Here is a 20,335-nt window from a genome sequence, read left to right as displayed (position 1 = left end):
CAGCAGGCAATTTCAATATTTTCAGGGGCTGTGCGATAGGCACATATTTTATATTCTTTTGCTTTGCGATTACTTATATGTTTTTTATAAATTTATTCTACTGACTAAATGTTTTATTTATTATACGCATGCATTAAGAACCTATTTTCTTTGACCAATTTTGTTGGGATTTTGTCGTTTCAGCATTTACGATTTTATTAAATATACGACCCTCTATGCGGAAACTGCGATATAAGATTTACTTCAAAATGAACTTTAAGAAATTTATTTTATAGTAAAACTTTAGCAATTCATTTGCCTTACAGATTATTTCTTCTCAAAAAATGACTTTTAACTTTCGGGCTTTAAAAGTAATAGTAGAAATGGTAATAACTTTGGTTGATGAGCAGTTTTTGTTATTGTTTCTATTTTTGTTTTTTAGAGTATTATTATACGCACTTATATTTATGTAAATAGATTTAACAACAGCTGTAAAAACTTTTTGCTTTTTGTTTATTATTTATACGAGTACATAATATATTTATAATATATATTTCCTAACAATTTTAAATGTCTGTTTTAAATTTAAAATTTTTTTTCCTATCAAATTGCAACTTGCAAAACACTGTATTTTTTAATTTGAATTTTATTGAACCAACAGAATTTTTGATTTCGAAACTTTAATGGCCACTTTTAGCTTAAACTACAGTTTAGAGTCATTCAACAAATGATTCACAAGGTGCATTAATATAAATATATGAAATTTTTATATGAAATAAAATTTTTCTTAGCTGTGACTTTAGCCTGTAAAATTAACTTGTTTAATACCAACAATTCGGTTTGCTTCTGATGACGGTTATGTTGTCTGTCAGCCATGCTAATAAACTTTCTCTGACCAAAATATGCTCATGGTTGCAGAAATCTTTTACAACATTTCGCGAAAAAAAATGGCCCCAACCTCAAAGAAATATCAATATTGAACGTCACGGAACCGTGGCAAACGGTAAATTTGAGTATAATATCACTGTTAAGTAAACTCGATCGTTTTGTTTATTTACGCATTTATGAATTGAGGGATTCTTCCCATAAAACAAGACCAAATTCATAATTTTGACGTGTTCGTGCATATGCAACAATCCCTTGCTATATCGAATTTAGTTTCTTGTTTATACTGGGAAAATATTATCATTTTTGGTACTTGTAAGAGTTTTTTTGACCTTGTTTTAGAGTATTGGTTTTTTTGGTTCAACTGTGACAACCTCTTCCTTTTCAAAAAAACGAAATACAATAAACAATAAAAGCCGTTGTCATTAAGCAAAAATTGAAACAAGTATTGCCACCAACCTCTAAATACCCTATCAAATATTGCACTTAACATAAATAAAAATATTGAATCATTCACAGAAATCACACTCAGTATATTCTTTATCAAATAAGAAAGTAACATTTATTCATTATCGAAAAAGAAAGAAATGCGTATTTCTTATCGAAGAAAATAGAGAATATGTATTCTTTGCCGAAGAAGAAAGTGATTGAAAACTTGTATCTCTTATACAATTCTTCGATCAACAATGTTGGATCATTTAAAAAGAATTCACGAAATCTATTCTTTTCCTTAAAACAATTATTTTAACTGCAATAAATAATTAAGTTAAATCTATAACAAATATATATTATAACCCATTGATTATCTTAAATTTAAAAACTAGTATCTTGCTACATTAAGCAAAACAGTTGGATCTTTTGCGAATACTACACTAAATCTATTCGTTATCAAATAATTAAAAGCAAGTATCTCAATTAAATAAAGCAACAATTTTGAATGATGCAATGTTTCTGTATTGAACCCAATCATTCTGTAATAAAATAAAGTGTTGATTAAGATGCTTATGAAGCTTCCAAATTTCAATTGAAGTCGTTTATTTTTTATATACATTTTTTCATATCAGTTTGCTTTCCATCAATTTGACCAGAAAATGCTTTATAAATTTAAAGAACTTACATACTTCTCTACTACATTTTTCTAATTTTTTAAAATTATTTACAAAGTCTTATCCAGCAATTGTTAAAAAATTTTTTTAGGAGATGGTGTTCAGAAGGATATTTCCATTACTTATTACAGCTTCGTAAAAAACAGTCAGTGTGTTGTGTGATGAAAATATTTTATTACGGATGTTCTAGAAATATTACCAAGCTGTTATGTAGCAACAACCAATAGTGAAATTCTACACTGTAAAGTTTTTTAATAGCCATTTTTTCTAAATTATGTCTATTTCTTTACAGTGTTGCTAAGAATTGTATAAAGAGTTGGGATTGTAAAATGGAAATATGTGTTATTTTTACCTATAGGCTTATCAGACATCATTTCTTAAAAATGATCAATTTTTCAGCTAAGAACCAAATTGCGTTGCTTTGACTAAAATTTCTTTTCTTAGTACATTGCCAACAGCGTAAAATCTAAAAAATACCATTCATATGTCATATTAAACGAGATGTACATATGCATGTAGATACATATGTACGCACTACATTTTTAATATATAATATGACGTACTTTATTTGTGCTCACCATAAAAAAAAGAAAACTGTTTTGCCATAAAAACATACAAAAATGTGGTTCTGAATAAACACAGCATAGCATAGGAAAAAAACTGGAACATGCGAGCAACAGCTTCCAGCTTCCATAAATAAAAGCCGCATAGAGAAACATTAGAACAAGCATAGGATTGTAGTATCTAAAAGATAGAAAGGACGCATAAGACTGTTATTGTTCGTTGTATTAAAAGCTAGTAGAAGAGATACATAACATCCTTTTATATAAGGCGTAAATATATACATATACATAAATATAAAATATTTTTTGGTTTTACTTCGTTCACTAAAAAGAAAATATTCCGTTAAAAAGCAGCACAACAGCACAAACAATGATGTTTCTATAAATATGAAAGAAAGCATAAAAATGGAATATCATGAGCGACAAGTTGTTGCCACTTTTTCGCTACTTAATCAATTATTAATGATGTTCATTATAATTATATTCTCAGATATATATCAGTGGTAGCCAAAACATTTACATTTTGCTCTTACACATTAACAAATACAAATAAACGAACGGTATTTGCAATAAAATTAGTTGGGGCAACATGGGGTCCTGTTTGTATCTGAAACGTATCTGAAACACAAATGGCGGCGACAAATAAGTGAGCATGTCTGGCTTGTAAGGATATTTGTAGGGTTTCATGGCAACAAATAAACGTAAAGTGATTTAGCTGTTTGTTTATGAGACAATAATTTTTGTGACTTAATATAAATTTATGGTGTATATATTGTGCAAAGGCTTGTTAAAAGGAAATTAATTTGTGATGCACTTTATGTTTAAACATGCAAAGAGTGCAGAGAGTAAGAGTACTTTTTAAAATTATAAACGTTCATATTTTGATTTTTTACTCAGCATTATTTTTTCCATTTTTCTATTTTATTTTAAAAGAAAAATGCTTTGATAACTTTTTCTGTTACACCACGTTATTTGTTGGGCATTTTGTTACTTTAGGGCAATTTGTCTTGTGTTAGTTACTTCCTTTTGATGTTTTATTTGAGCAATTTTATTCGTTTTTACACTTTTGACAAAAAATGTCTCATTTTTTTTTTATGTTAAAAAATGCCTGCCTGCGAAGTAATTTAGCTTTTGCATCAGATTTAGTTTTGATAAAACTAACAATTTTACTTTGGTCTTTTCTTATTCTTCTTTTTCATTTTTTTTCGTTTTTTATGTATAAACAATTGTACAAAGTACCTTTTGCAGTCCTTTGTACTATTTTTGTTAAATAGTCACGTTCGAAATGCAAGGACATTTTTTTAAGTTGTGATTTTTAATAATTGTTAAAAAATGCATTAATTAAAACAAGTGCAAATTGCATATAAAGCATAATTAAAAAACAATTATTATAGATAAGGTTTAGAAGTTATATTTTAGTTAAAACAGAAATGAATTTTGGATAACACTAACATGATATAAAAACAATATTTTAGATATATTGCTAATTTTGAGGTTTAACTTCCGTAATATTTTCGTTTTACAAGTCGGCATCATAACTAAATATTCTTTTTATTTACAAATTTCATTGAAATAACTTTAATGAACGTTTTTAATTTGTATACCTGGATACAATCTGTTAAGTTTTGTTACCCAGTCGAAAATTTTTAAAATAATCAAACGTTTTTAAAATAATCTAACATTTTTGTAGTAGTGTTAGTAAACATATATATATTTTTATACATATGTACATATATTGAATCAGTAGCGTAACTACATTTTTTAGGCCCAAAAGCAAATTCTAACTAAGGGCCTCCTATGGTACTAACATTTTTTTATACACTTTACACGAGAAAGTGTAAAAAGGGTATATTAGGCTTGTCAAGATTTTCGTAACGCATTAAAAGAAACGTCGAAAATACCAAAGTATATATCAGTATATGTATATAGGTATATACCTTTTCAGTTCAAACTACTCTGTCAGCTTTGAACTCTTCGAATGAAACTTTACACACATACTTTTCGGGAGCGGACCCTGTTCACAATTTGATTTGATTGAAATTGGCCTACTAATTCTTATAGATGTATGTATTTTTATTTTTCCTGACAAATTTTTCCAATCCCGAAATCCAGAACACCATTGATTTGTTTGATTAGAAAATAACCAGCACGGCTTACAATATACTGAATCCAATAACTTTAAATAGTATAACCAAAGTCGTGGCTCTGTTTCATATTTTGTTTTTAAATTATAGTATGAAGGATTGAAACTTCTATTTTCTTGAATAGGATCCTTCGGAAATGGCCCTTGTAATTTCTGATGGTCGGAAGAATTATTAATTAATAAGCGTTTAATATCATCAGTAATTTTGACATTAATAAAGTGGCCAATATCAGTTGATTTGCTTATTGTTTCAACAATGATTTTGAAGTCTGTTTCAGTATTTGAACAATGGTCAATTTATTCTGTGTATTACAATTAGAAAAGACATCATTTCAATCGTTTACTTCTTCACTTTTGTTTTCATTTATTTTTAGAAAATTGTCTAGTTTTGGTAATTTCTTTAATGTTTCTTCTCGTTCGTTTTGCTCTTTTCTTTTCTTGGCTCCACTTAAATGTCAACACAAAGAAATTTTTAAAGGTTTTGTTCAAAAACCAAAATTTATGATATTTCAACAAAAAACGTTTCGTCCCGCTTTTGAGAATTTATTAAAAATAAATATAATGAATACATAAATTTATAATGGGGCCCCCTAAATTCGGGGGCCCGAAAGCGTTGCTTCCAGTCGCTTCCCTGTAGTTACGCCACTGTATTGAATCAAATCACACTTTATCTGTTAAAGCACACAAAATAGCTGCAAACTTGTTACTCTGGTAAAATATCTAGAGTGTTACAAATTAGTCTCAAGTGTTATACATTTTGCTCCAGACTTAGCAATCAAAATAAAATAAAAGTGCAATGATTGAAAGCGCATATCGATTGAAAAATTATCCCAGATGTATCAATCAAAAAGACCATAAGATTTATGTATAGTATCATTAACTAAACTATATGTTTCTAAATGGTTCAAATGAAATAATTTCGGATGCAACAAAATTTCAATTTTCGTATTTTTTGGTTTTTTTCGCATAGTTCCAGCTTTACATACTTGTAAAAAATTTATATTTAAAGAAAGGTATCATTACACATGAATGTTTATTTCCTTTGCTGCAGATCGTGTTTATTATTACTAGTTACAAAAGGAAATAGCTTTTATAAACAGGATTCGGTATGATTTTCTATTATTTCTATGAATTTACTTGTATCATCTTAATCAAATTTACAGGTTTTCGTATAAAATCAATTTGTGTTTGAAAAAATTTGATTGAATATACCGCTTTAGAATTAATATTTACCTTTTCTTAAATCAAATAAGTGCAGATAAAAAATATTAGTTCAATGCAACGAAAATCGTAAAGTACACTAAAGATAAATTTGTTTATTTAAATATCATATATTACAGATTTTGCTAAAAACTGACTTCTACAATAAAAAAAAAATAAAAAAAAATAATACATTCGATTACAATGTATCACCAAACAAATTTAGATTGAAAACTGGTATTGTATATGGTTTCTAAACGTTCAGTTTTTACAAGCTGGAAGTGGTAACGATATGTCGTTAACCTTTCTTTTGTAAGCAAAATTATATAATTTGGATGCGTTTGCTTTATTTATTGTTTCTACCTGTGAACCTTTTTAAAATTGTATACATTATCTGACAAAACTGAATTTTTCATTGCTTCAAGTTCCTTTTATTCAGTTTCTTAAACTAATTAGTTTTATTCTCAATTTTCTTAATGTACAAAAGAACTGACGAGCGAGTTATTATTGTACTTTGTATTAATTCAAAATTAAATTTTATTGTATTAAACAAATATCTGAAAGAAAGTCATTTCAAAATAAGAAAACGAATACGAGTGTTTGATAAACAATCGTAAAAAGAGTTCTTAAAAGATATTAGCTAAATCCTGAAAAAGAAATGTGTAAGTTGGTCAGAAACGTCAATGCGACGTTAATAATAATAACCGGTCCCAAAGTGACTTAAATACGGTTGGGAGTGATATTTTTATCGAGAAATTTTATGGTTGTTGTCGAATCACACACAATAATGAAGAGAAATAATATCCTATTTGATGCATATATATATGTTATTTATATTTATTTATAAACAATTCGAATACTTGATGATTTTAAACTTTATTTAATTTGCCTTATAACTTAGTATTCAATTAAAAATATTTAATTATTTCTGAACAATCAACAAACATTAAAACAAACAAAATAATGTGATATGATATTATTAAATATTCCTTAATAATTTAAAAATGATTATACCTAAATCAAGAATCATATAAATCAAGCTTATTAGACTTCTCCAATAATTTTTTAAAAAAACAATTTTTTCAAAGAAAACTAAATTTCTAAGTAATTTATTAAAAAAAGAACTAAATTTATTACATTAAAAAGTTTTAATTTGTGTAATAATAAAATTAAAGTAGCAAAGCATAAAAAAAAATTAAATGTTAAAACAATAATATAAATTGTGCTGGACCGTTCTAAGAAACTAAAAAATTCGTCTCTCATCAAATGGAATATATATTGTGGCCTAATTCATAAAAAAAACACACACTTCATAACTTTAATAAATTTTTTTTTGTCACAAAATTGTTATTATCATCAAGTATTGGAAACGAATAATTGAATTAAAAATTGCGCTCTTCAAGTGTAATTTTGCCATGAGAAGAAGACGATCTCACTAATTCAGTGTATACACTGTACATTCCTATACCAGATACAGGAAGTATCTAAAATTTTTAATCAATCAAAATCTGTTTTGTGTAAAGTAGACCGCGTGGTTAGCGTCATTTTTTCATTAAGTAAATAAAAATTAATCCACTTCCACGTAGTGGTAATTTTTTCTTTGGGAATAGAAAATAGTCACAATGGGCCTTGACTTATCAGGTACTCAGAACACTAAATTTGCTTAACGTTTCATATTATTTTCGTTTTGTATTATAAAAATATACATAACAGCAATTGGTTGAGCACTATACGATGCTTACACTTATTCGCACGGCTCACTATACTGGAGTCAGAAACCCGACTACATATACAAGTATGCTCTATTTTCATATATCTCCATTTAAATTTTAAGAAGTTTCATTTACCTATATAAAATATAATATAATATATACATATAATGTATAAAGAACAACAACAAAGATATACACGGAACAGATATATTTTTTGAATCATTAATTTCAAATAATTTGTACACTAAATGCATGTCAATAGGAAGCCCTTAAGTATTTGTGCATTTAAAAAGTGTAAGCTTTATTAACGTTTTTTTATATTATTCATATGTCAGAAAACAAATTTCACCGATTATGTGTAGGAACAATTGATTCTACGAGTCGAGATGAGTGTCTAAAACTATTTCACCAACAATGGACTTAATTTACATTGTTCTGCTTTGGCATTTTACTACTCTTACTCGCTAGCAATAAAATTTTATATTTCGCTACTTGTTTTAGTTTCTATTACTTAGTACATGAAAAAAAATCATTCACTCTTCGTTTGTAATGTCAAGTTACAGTTATGAGCGCATAATGAATAAACAACAACTGCATTACATATTTTTACAACATCCTCACAACAATAGTTAAACAATATAATAACGCTAGACAAGAGTGCACTAAAAATGCTTCAAGTAAATTGTATAGTATAATTAAATACAAGAGACGTAGACTAACTAAACGTATAAATATACATAGTTATATGAATACAGCTATTCGTATTCTATATACACAATATATAAATATATGTATATTGTTTCAGTAAATGGTAAGTAAATGACGCACTCTTTGTCTGATGTAAGCAAGCGGAATTCAATCAGAACAAAATGTGTAATTAAATATTATTAAAGTACCTTTACAGCTGGAACAAAGGCTTGCGATACGCTTGCAATAGCTGAATTGGCACCACATTGTCCTCCTTTCGCTAGCATTTCTGCCGAAAGATAAAGTTTTTAAGTGTATAATTTTTTAATTTAAATTAATTAAAAGTATATTTGGTTGAGTTTATTGTTGGAAAGTATTTACTTAGTTCAAATAAGTTATTAAATTATTTTCATAATGGTTCAGTAATCTTTAATCAATAAATATTTTTCTTTAATGATCATACACAGTCTGAAAATGTTCATAACAAATTATAAATGTTAAAAAATAACAAATATTTCTATTATTTTATTATTTCTATTATAATATAATAGAATTATAAGTAATTCCAATACTTAAAATAAATTCATTTAAATATTTATTATATAATTATACATTTATTTGAGTAGAGTTGTTTAACGAAGTAATAAATAAATAATAAATGTAAAAATAAATAATAAATGTAAAAATAAATAATAATTGTTTCTATTTGAATGTAAAAAAACGAAACAAATAAACAACTTAGAACTTAAATAAAAGTTATTAAAATTAATTCCAACACTCAAAGTAATTGCATTAAGATCTTTTAATTATAATTATTCTAATAATTAAATAATTTATTATAATAATAAAAAATTTTATTATTATATTTTTTAATATTTTAAATAGGTTTAATATTAATATTAAATTAAATATTACGTATATAATAAATTATATTTATTATTAACATGAAAATATATTTTAATATTAACATTAAAATTTTATTATTTCAGTTCCAAAACAAAAAAGTTAGTACATATTTTCAATATTCTCAAATTCTTGCCAGCTTAAAATATTCTGCAGTAAATTTATCTGTTATTAACAGTGCACTGTGTATGCTTTGTGCATTAAATTCGAAAGCTTTTCGATAGTCGCCCCACATCTGCATTCGAAATTATTTGCGCAAACGCTCAATGAATGATTTGATTGTTCCCAAAAGAGTACAACCGAACCGCATTAGTGTTAAGTTGAACTGCAGTAGGGGTTTGTTTTGATTTTTTATTGTTTACTTTGTTGCAGATGCCAAATAATATATGAGTTTAATTCAGTACTTAGATTTTTAAAAAGACAAAAATTTAGTATGGAATTATAAATTACTATATTTTTTGTCTTTTTTTTATTGAAATGTTTATACTTTTTCTATAACTATTATTGTTTTAAATTTAAATGTTAAACATACTTGCATTAATTTGTTTTTAAAAATATTCTCCTACTTTCGTACACCAACTAAAATTTAGGATTCTGCTTCAAGAACTGCGATGTTCATTTTCATTTCGTTTCACTTGCCTGGCCATTTTCGATTGTTTTTAAATAAAAATTTTTAGTTTTATTTTTGCCGCAAGCATGAACGGGCGCTCATGTTTTTCAAATTAAATTTACTATTATGCTTCAAAAACTTTTAAGTATTTATAAGATATAAGAAGTGAAGAAAACAAAATTATGAATAAAAAGAATCATTATATTATAATTATGCACCAAGTCATTGAAATACAATTTTAAGAAATATTTTCTTTAATCTACCTGCATCCACAATTTTCGCGCGTTTAATGTACACTCAAAGTTATTTGGATTAAAAAGTGTGACACTTAAAAATAGTTTTAATTGCGTACAACCTTGAAGTAAATGCGTACTTAAGATGCTTAGTGTACAGCATCCACATAGTGATATTAGTGCTTTAAGTGTAAAATATCTGAATGAGATGCTGATTTGAAACGTTTTAGAACTCTGTAATCTTATTGACATACATATTTTTAGTTTTACTCATATATATAATACACCAAACAGCTGGTATAGCTTTTAACATAAATTATCATTTCTGTTTTGATTATGAAAACGCATAAAAATACACAGACACATCCATACACACACGCTACATACACGCACTTGCTTAAGATTTTTATAAATTCATCTCCTTCTATTACTTTCATTTAAGATATTTTCATATTCTTCACATTTTACTATTAGTATTACTTAATTTTTTAAAATATAATTATAAATATTAATGTAAATTAATGTTAGAGAAAATCCCTTCAATGGTTTAATTAATATATGAAATTTTTAATAATATCTATTGCCGCATAGTTTAATACCATTTTTAGTTACGAAGTCTGTATTGTATTTTTTTAATAATAAAAAGATACTATAATAGCATAAAAGATACAATTATATTTGAAGCTGATAATTATATATATGAATTTGTTTTAAAATACTTCAGATTTAGTTATAATATATTTCAGGTTTAATTAGGTTAATAATATTTATGGCTCCTAATACAAAGTACAATATTATTTGCAATTAAGATCTCTTTTTATTGTACTTTTTTAAAAGTAATATTATTCAAAACAATTATATTTGATGCTAATAATTATACAATACATATTGATTTGTTTTAAAATGCTTCAGATTTAATTGAGGAGGCGTTTATTAGAATTTTTTAGAAATATGGGCTAATATTTTTAGCCTAATTTTCAAGTTTTATTTTGTTGTCTTATTAACTTAAGTGCTTTCTAATAATATTTACTCTTGATTTTGATTTGAACTTATTTTAATGTAATTAGTTCAATTTATATTTATAGTCAAACGGATTACAAAAAATAATTTATATGCATAAAGTAATGTTATTGGCTACGATCCTATAATAAACACCAATATAATTTTCAAGATATCTTTTGTGATATTACGAATGTTTAGTGTAGTCTTTTCTTTGGCACTTTGCATCTTGATTAATATTTATAATACCTGAATATAAAAGTTATATATAAAATAATATTGTTATTGGTAAATAAAGCACGGTAATTAAATAATAAACTAATTACCACAAACATGACTAATGAGAATTATGTCATAGTAGGTTGTTCACCAAAAAGCTCTTATCAGCTACATTTATTGCTCTGCTTCAAATTAAAATTATTATTTATTATATTCTAAAAAAAAATTGTTTATTTTTTTACATTTTTGGCTAAATATTTCTACCCACAACGATTGCAATATAAATTAGATAACTGTGATATTTTATTATTTGCTTTGGTAATGCATATTACTGCAACTATACTATACTAGCTATAGTAGCTACTTTTCTATGTTATCTATATAAATATTTTATTTTTCTCTGCATCATTTTAACTTTATATTTTCAATTATTTCAACATTTGGAATTTTATTTCCACTATGTAACTTCACTTTGTAATATCTGCAGTATGCGAGTTTACCAAAGTATTCAGTTATTACACTTACTTGTGAACATGCTGTAACCGAGAGAAGAGGTAACAAGTAAGCTTGCCGAATTGTGGTTTCCCCAAGAGGAAAAATTCAACTTTATTTTGCTTTCATGAAAAGGAAATATATGTATATATATGTATGTTTGAAGTTCTTAAATAAAGCGTAACCATCTATGAATATAGCTGAATTTTTAAGCGCAAAAAGCATCAAACTGAATTTCATACTAGTATAAAGTTCATCAAATATACAAGAAAAGGGTTGCATATCATATTTTACTTCCAAGATTTCGTATAAAAATGTTAAAACAGAAATCATGAAGAATTTCTTTAAGGTTTATTATTAACATATAAATTATCATAAAAAAATTAAGTTTTTAACAAAAACTTCCTTTCAATTTAATTTAATCATTTATTACTTTTTGTTATTTAAAATGAATTATATTATTGTTAATATAATTTTAAATTTTTAGATGATAAATATAATTGCAACAATAAACTAAAATATAAAAAAATTAAAACATAAAAGTAATATATAAAAATAAAATAAAATCACAAACTTAAAATTAGAGTAATGTAAACATCATGTAGTATACCATAATTATAACATTCCAACAGTAATATATTAAAATATTAGAAGAATTAAACATATAGAAAAATTAACTTAGTTGACACCAGATGCCATGCATAGAACCCTTTAATTCATAAACCTTAGTGATACTTATTAGGGACACGGTTGATAAAATTGTAGTCGTGTTGATTAGTGTTTCACATTCATCCCGTGGGTGAGTTCACTAGTTGGAAATGGATTCTCATTGCTGCATCATTGCTGTGATGCAAAACATTAGCAAAAACTGTTTGCCTTTCTTGTGCAATTAAGAACAGTGATGATCGCTTATTGGCTAGGTTCTCGAAATTGTGGCATTAGATTATATAAAGACGATTCATTCATATATTTACTTAGGTTTGGTATGTATATAGCACATGTTGTAAAGTTTTCTTTTTTTTTTTGTAATAAAAAAAAAATATATGAAGTATGTAGCCTTAGCTTTTAAACAAACCTTTATAATTAGCAAAGGTCTATATTTTTATAATCCATCAGGACTACAAAGACTGTAGTGAATAATTTTATTTTACTTTGAATTAGACTACGGGGTATTTTCGTAGATCTGGACTAGCGGTACTCTATTGTACATTTGCATAATATCAGTATTAGGCAAGTATCACATCTAAGTTGATAATCTGAATTAGCGAATCAGTTATCGACATAGATTGCAAGATCCACAATGCATAATTTTATTCTAAATTTATTCTAATTTAATTCTAATTCCTATTCTGATTTTGTCCGAACTTCGAAGGACTACCCGAGATCTGGTTTAGTGGTTCTCTATTGTATATTTAACTTTTTATGTGTATATAAAATTGCGTATAAAAGTATCTTATACGTATAAATTAATATGTTAAATATTTGGTAAAATAAATTGGAATGAGTTTCAATATTATCAAATTTATGATAACTCAATATTGAATCACAATAAATGTTATTATTTAAGTTATATATACAACAATTTATAGTCCTGTATTTGCAGTTACATTCAGAAAAAAATAAAAAACCGATTATTTATTAATATTTTTTATACACGTAATATGACGCAAACTATTAAAAAATATTTTCAAAAAAAAAAATAAATTTTATTGTACAGAAAAAAGTCAGTGCTACACTTTTGACTGGTAAATTATGCTTTAAATATATATTTTTGTAATAAAATTTAAAATCAGAATCCTTAATTCAATATTTATAAAAATATGTGTTAACAAATTTTAATAGTTTTTACACCAATTAAAATATTTTAATAAATTCTAATATTTTTTCCTCGATTGTTTAATAGAATTTCTACAAATACCACCAGCAGTGACCCTAGAAACTGCTTCATATTTTTATGTAAAATGAACGTGTCTAGTAGCAGTTGTAATATGCAATCGCGACCCATCAACACAACAAACAGTTGCCTGCTTGTACAATATTTTTTTCAGATTTTTTCCTCCGAATCCTTTTTCCATTTTCCATTGAAATGTGAGCTTTTTTGTTTTTGCTGCAACTGTTTTATCTTGGCTCTTATGCGCTATATAGTTTTTTCATTTTAACTTCAAGTCTGAAACTTTTGTCTTATTTTGTATACCTTAAGGTAATTTTTTATTACGTATCAGTTGTACTACGAGTATAGCTTGTTGGCCTGCAATTTGGCTTTACAATTTTTCTGACAGGATTTGTGTTGCTTTACACCTTTAGTTAATATATTCATTTTTCCTTGCAACACTTTTTAACTGTATCTATGTTTTTTTTTCTTTCATTTTTTTTGTAGCGAAAAGAAAGAATTTCCATTTTAAATTACGAACAAAATCAAAATATTAAGTTCCAGAAATATTCGTTATATTTTCTGTTACTTGAAATTCAGTTTTGTAACAATAGAATTGTCGTGCATTGTTTGCCTTGCCATACGAACCTAACGAACAACAATGCTAACTGAATTTACAATTATTTATTTTGAAAATATTCATTTTTTTATTAAAAAATATCTCAATTGAATTCTCCGTACTGTATTTTAAATCAACCAAAATTTAAATTCACTTCCAAATTTTATTTCATTTAATTGTTATTACCATATACGATTGGCGGCAACATAAGTCAACATTTATTAATTATAACTATTTTAAGCATCTACTAATATGTTAACATTTAAATTCTAAATATTTTGTGGTTTGTATATGTATATTCAAATAAATACAATTAGGAAAGGATAATAATATTTTGTTTTATTTAATATATTGCGGTAAAGATGTTTAAAATAAAACAATCTTAGTTTAAATAATAATTACAACATTAACATTGGCGGCATTATGATCTATTGCGGTGAAGATACTCGAAATAAAAACAAATCAATTTAAATAATAGTTATAGTAACACTGGTGACCTCATGATGCTGAGGACATAATAATTTACTGCTATTATCTCTCTATAAATTTATTAATTGAAAAGCTGATATAAATAAAAACTTTAAGTTCTGTGTCCAAGGTATCTCTTTTATATTATATAGTTATATTTTTAACTTGTATAAACAAGTTAATAATAAATAAATAAAAAATTATGTAAATATTGTTAATACAATATAGCATAACTATTTTATATATAGTATACATAAGAAATCGTCATGATCGGTTTAAATATGTTTTTGCTTTGAAAACATTTATATTTCTGTAATCATTTTTAGATTTTTTTGTGTCGCTGTGATGTTTACAATTTTTTAGCTTTATAACTTTTTAGTGTTGCTTGTAATACAACAACCTTTTTACAAGCATTTTCATTTTAAGCCGCCGGATGTTGTTGGTTACTTTCCTGCTTCGCTGTCATTTCCTCTGTGTGGTGGTGTTTAGTTTAATATATATTTTTTATTATTTTCATTTATTTCGAAATGCAGTTTTGTTTTTATATATATATTTTTTTAAACTAAAAGTAAGCAAATTCCTTGAAGCAAGTAAATTTGTTTTGAATTTTTAATGAGACTTGTTTTATTTTTGTTTTGCATATTCCAAGTTTTCTAACAATTAACTTTTTGATTAAAAATAAAAAATATATTTTTTTTATCATTATAAAATAAAGTTGTCATTAAACATTAAGGATTCAGTAGTTTTACAATAAAATGTTGCTTATTAAAATATTTTGGCTAATATATTGGCAATGGATTTCATTAGAGTCAGCTATTTGAACAACTTTTTTTTACAACGCTATATGTCTTATTTCACAAGATATCGTAATTTAAAGTTGTGAGCTTTTTTACATTGACTACACTAACAAAATTGTTAGTAAAACTGTCATACTTTAAAGACTGATATCTCGAAAACTACACTATATCTCGAAAACTATATATCGTAGAACAGTAGTAGAACAGTTTATTTTAAAAATCTGTCTTTATTAAAATTCCGTCTTTAATAAAATCCGATACCAAATTGAAGTGCCTAGGATGTCGGAATTGTATGAGAATAAGTTATTCCACACGTTAATATATTATTGGTCTTTTTTGTACTTTATTTATTCCGTCTAATTAGCTATATAGGTTCACAAATGTTATTATACAATAATATATATACAATTATATATAAATGAACAAAATGATTTTTCCCACTTAGATTTAATTTAACTTTTAATTAATACAATATGTAAGCGTTTTTGTAAGATCACTACAGACACAAGGCCGTTAACTGTAATCGTTCGTTAATGCCACCCACCCACCATTGCTTACTTAATATGTCTTCTAACTGACGCCTATACGCTTAGAGTTTTGTTTTCTTCATAAGTGTTATTAACTTATCCATTGAGATATTACAAGAATTTTATCTATTATCTGCGAATAAGGATTCCGGATGTTTAAGCTATATTTGCTAATTATTTTTTCTAGTATAATACATTTGTAAAATATGTTAAAAATTTAATAGAATCGTATGAAATAATTTAATATTTTTATATTACTGTTTAGTTAAATATACAATTGACTTAATACTGGAATATATGTTCAAAACTCAAATATATTTTCTAAGAATTTTTAGATTTTTTATAATATCTATGAGTGAAAAATACATAAATATATTTTTAAACTGAAAATCAAAATTATAAATTTTCGTATGGTGAAACTTTAAAATAAATGTTTAAATTATTAAACGCAAATTTGAAATAAAAAAGTAATTACTTTGCATATATTTATTTTATTCCCTGTTGTTACCTTAAAAAACAAGATGTGTGTATACTTTGCGATTGCCATTAAAAATATTGAAATCACACATGTCTTGTTTGGTATGAAAATATTTAAAGAAAATGACTACGTAACGTGTTGATTTTCCACACAGCTTCAGTTCAGAAAATAAATATTTATACAATATTTCAACCGTTTTTTATATAAAATTAAAAATTTGTTATTTTTTCACTGTACTAAAACAATCAAAATAATTTTATTATATCAAAAATTAATGAAATATGCAGCAAAAAAATATATTTTTTTATATAAAACTTCCAGCTGTTTTTATTTTGTTACAACATTATAGAACAGTATGTGTGTATGTATGTGTGGCATTATATTTTGTCTACCAAACAAAAAATTGTCCCAAACGGTCTCTTTAATTAAATTTCAAGCTCAATAGCAGCTTTTTACTTAGCAGTCCATACAATTTAATATATTAAAGTATGTATTTCATGCATCAGCAAATGCATTTTTATAAAAGGCGCCACACTCCCAAACTGCTTATGGATATGCACAATGTGGCTGCAACCGTGCAGATCTCCTTCATCGTGCTCTGCCGAGTGAGGTAATAATTAAATTTTTTCTTTATTTAAACCACAACGTATGAACCTTGAATTTAAACACTTTTATGTGCATATTGCACACCTGTGCATAGGTGCGTATGAGTATTTTACTTTCTCTATTTTTCATCCTATGGTGATGCAAGTGTTCACTGATATGGGCACATAGGTTAGTACGCTTGTGTGCTACTACTTTTTCTGTACTTTTTCTGTAATTAAAATGAAAGTGTAAATGTATTTTTTAATACCACAAATGACATTTAAATCGTGAACCCACATGCAAATATACACAAGATAAAATTTTTTTTTACATTAATTTATGTTATTTAAATAAATATTTTTTTTATTTATATTATTTATTCTTTAATGTTCATCAATATGTTTTTTATTATTTTAAAGTATTAATTTAATTATATACTTATTAAATACCTAATTAACAAAAATAATTAATGATTTCTTTATAAGTTTCTATTTAAAAATTTATTTTAAGTATTTTTCTCATAACTTTAAGAGTGATGTGTAAAATAGTAAATATATTTTTTCTACAAATTTTGTGATTGATTACTCAGTTTTAATTTGTAAATTTTATTAATGATAATATCTATTTAATTTGATAAGTGCAATACAAATACAAAATATTTATGGTACTCGTTAAAATATTTTTTGAAATTAATTATTAAATACGTATGATAATTTTACTTATTTTTTTAATAATAATTTTTCATACATAAATGCACAGATCTAAAGTGACAGATCGCAATAAAAGAAAAATGCATAAAAAAATGTAAACTGAAATATATTCGTATACACTCTTTTTATACGATCAAAATGAATATAAAACTTTTGTATTAGAGGTCATTCCGATATTCCATAATAGGTTCAATACACTTTGCATTGGTTATGTTAAGAGTTTTACTTCATGAAATCGTTTAGACTAAGTTTTGGAAAATTTTTGAGCACCTTCAAGTAGCTTGATCATCTTCGATTCGCTTACTCAGTTTCAAAAATTTAACGTGAACAATCCAATTGTTAGAATTTGAATAAAGTCGAACTACTTTACCACCGTAGTGTTCAATAGCTTTGAAGCACTTACGTCTATAGGCCTGTTTATAATAAACTTATAGATATACTTTTGAAGTTTTAAATATTTTTAAATAGTTTTTATTTAAAATATTTTCATTTCGCTTGCTATACTAATAAACTACACTATATATTTAGAAATATACGATATTTATTTATTATTCTATAATATACAAATATTCATTTTATTATTTCTCATATCCACAAACATTTATCAAATTTTCTTTTTAAAAGTTATTTTTGTGGAAAAGCTATGAAATAAATACTTTAAAAGTTTTCTCAATAATACTTTGTGATATTTACAAAAAACAATTAAAAATAAACAATTTTTTTTTATTGAAACTTTCAATTGTAATTTAATATTGTACTCAATTTAACAAAATTAAAAAAATGTGTCCAAAAACATCAAAAACGCCAATTTTTTTAATTGGTGGCGTATGTTTTGTAATAGTGCTTGTCGGCATTACCGGCATCACATTAATTAATAATATTAATTTATCAAATATAATACGTCTAAATGAAAAAGTTGCCAGTGATAGTGTAAGCGCGAATGATAATCAAATAAAGGAAATGAACTACGCCAATAATCATCCGAAAAATGTTTATAAATTTGACATAACGTCGTTTTCGACACAATCAACAGTTAAACCAATAGAAACACACGCTTCACCGACCCTGAGTGCAGACGGTGATACACGTAATCCGGAACAAATACGTAATGAAATGTCATCATTGGTAGATGGTGGTTCCGTAAGCGTTGGTATTGTTGATGAAAACAGTATACAACATTCTATAATTCCCAAAGTATTACCTGTTGTTTGGCAAAATACCGAAGCAACTAAAAGGAATAAAACAGTTTCATCTTCCGCTAACCCATCAACCAAAAATGCAAATGTCATTAATGATGGATCTACTGTATTGTCGGTTGCTGAGAAAAAGTCAAAAGGAAAAGATACTATAAATACTTTAGTATTCAAATCAACACCTGCGTACAAAATACAGGATACAAATTCGAGCATGATTGATTACGGAAAACGAGAACATGTCGTTAAGGTAAATTGCCTTTACCTTGTAAAATTTTAATAATCTTAAATTCATTTTCAACCAAAAAAACAATAAACACTACTTTGCAATACTCAGTACAGTGGATATGTTTTATGTTTGTAGAATGATTTTGTAAGAGGTTATTTATGTAAAACGTTAAAAAATATTTATTTATTTATTAATCATTTCAAATTATTTAAATAATTAATATCATCAGTAATTTGTATAAACATTTTTTTAATGTTTGGCTTCATCATTAAAAATTATAATGGCATGTCTTTTTAGAAAATAAATATAATTCTTTTATTCAGAAACAAATTCAAAATTTTAAATTATTCATGCTTATTTTAAAAGGATAAAGATTAAACTTAAATATTTCCCAAGTGCTTCCTCTCAAAATAGAATATACATAAACGAATACTAGGTCCAAGAAAAATCAACTCAGAAAGCATTGCTTTTTAACTATATAAGTTCTTAAACGCAGTATGTCCCAAATTCTTAATTTCTGATTGTTGTTGTTTGTTAAGAAGATTTTAGTTTCAAATCCACACAACGTGCTGGAACAAATTAGCTGCGATGAATTCCCTTTGAATCGGTGAATCGTCCTTGTGTTGATTTTGTACTTCTGATAGTTTTTTTTTCTCTTTTAGCCAGTTATAATGTCTGTCATGTTTAATAGATTTCTCAGCATTTTTTCAATATGACTGCGTAATACTAAACCCTCTAGTCTTTTATGACGTTAGGCAGAAAGTACCGCACGATTTTCAATATGACTGCGTAATACTAAACCCTCTAGTCTTTTATGACGTTAGGCAGAAAGTACAGTAACTCATAGATATTGCTGCTCTAAAATTTTTTATAGAATTAGTCTTATTGAATCTGAAACAGACTGACTGTCTTATTAAGGTGTTTATCTATTTTAAGTTTTTACTCATAATCTATATTACTATTAGTCTATATTATCATTTATTTTAAATTATCTTTTGTTAATTTATCTTTTGCTATTAAGCTTGAAAGTTTAATTGATTTTAATATTAAAAATAATATGATGTTATGATGCTGCTTTCAATTTTTTTTAATTTCTTGATTTTATTTCTTAATAGAAATTATTTAAAT

At 25.6% G+C, this 20,335-nt stretch overlaps 1 protein-coding gene across 3 annotated transcripts in view; it reads left to right on the top strand.

The window, feature by feature from the left end:
* The window catches only part of LOC119671145 (mannosyl-oligosaccharide alpha-1,2-mannosidase IA), a 112,105-nt gene that overhangs the window by 60,461 nt on the left and 31,309 nt on the right, over positions 1-20,335 (top strand). The window contains exon 1 of one of the 3 annotated variants that reach the window (XM_038081675.1): positions 18,558-19,228. The exons of the other annotated variants lie outside the window; for them this stretch is intronic. Within the exon in view, the coding sequence (XP_037937603.1) occupies positions 18,566-19,228 (663 nt within the window). The 5' untranslated portion in view covers positions 18,558-18,565. Of the gene's footprint in view, positions 1-18,557; positions 19,229-20,335 lie in introns of those variants that run through there. 3 annotated transcript variants of the gene reach the window in all.

Source organism: Teleopsis dalmanni, chromosome 1 (assembly GCF_002237135.1).
Source record: "Teleopsis dalmanni isolate 2A chromosome 1, ASM223713v2, whole genome shotgun sequence".
Taxonomy (NCBI): domain Eukaryota; kingdom Metazoa; phylum Arthropoda; class Insecta; order Diptera; family Diopsidae; genus Teleopsis; species Teleopsis dalmanni.
The sequence above is the reverse complement of the archived record's forward strand: the minus strand, read 5'-3'. Positions and strand labels throughout refer to the sequence as shown.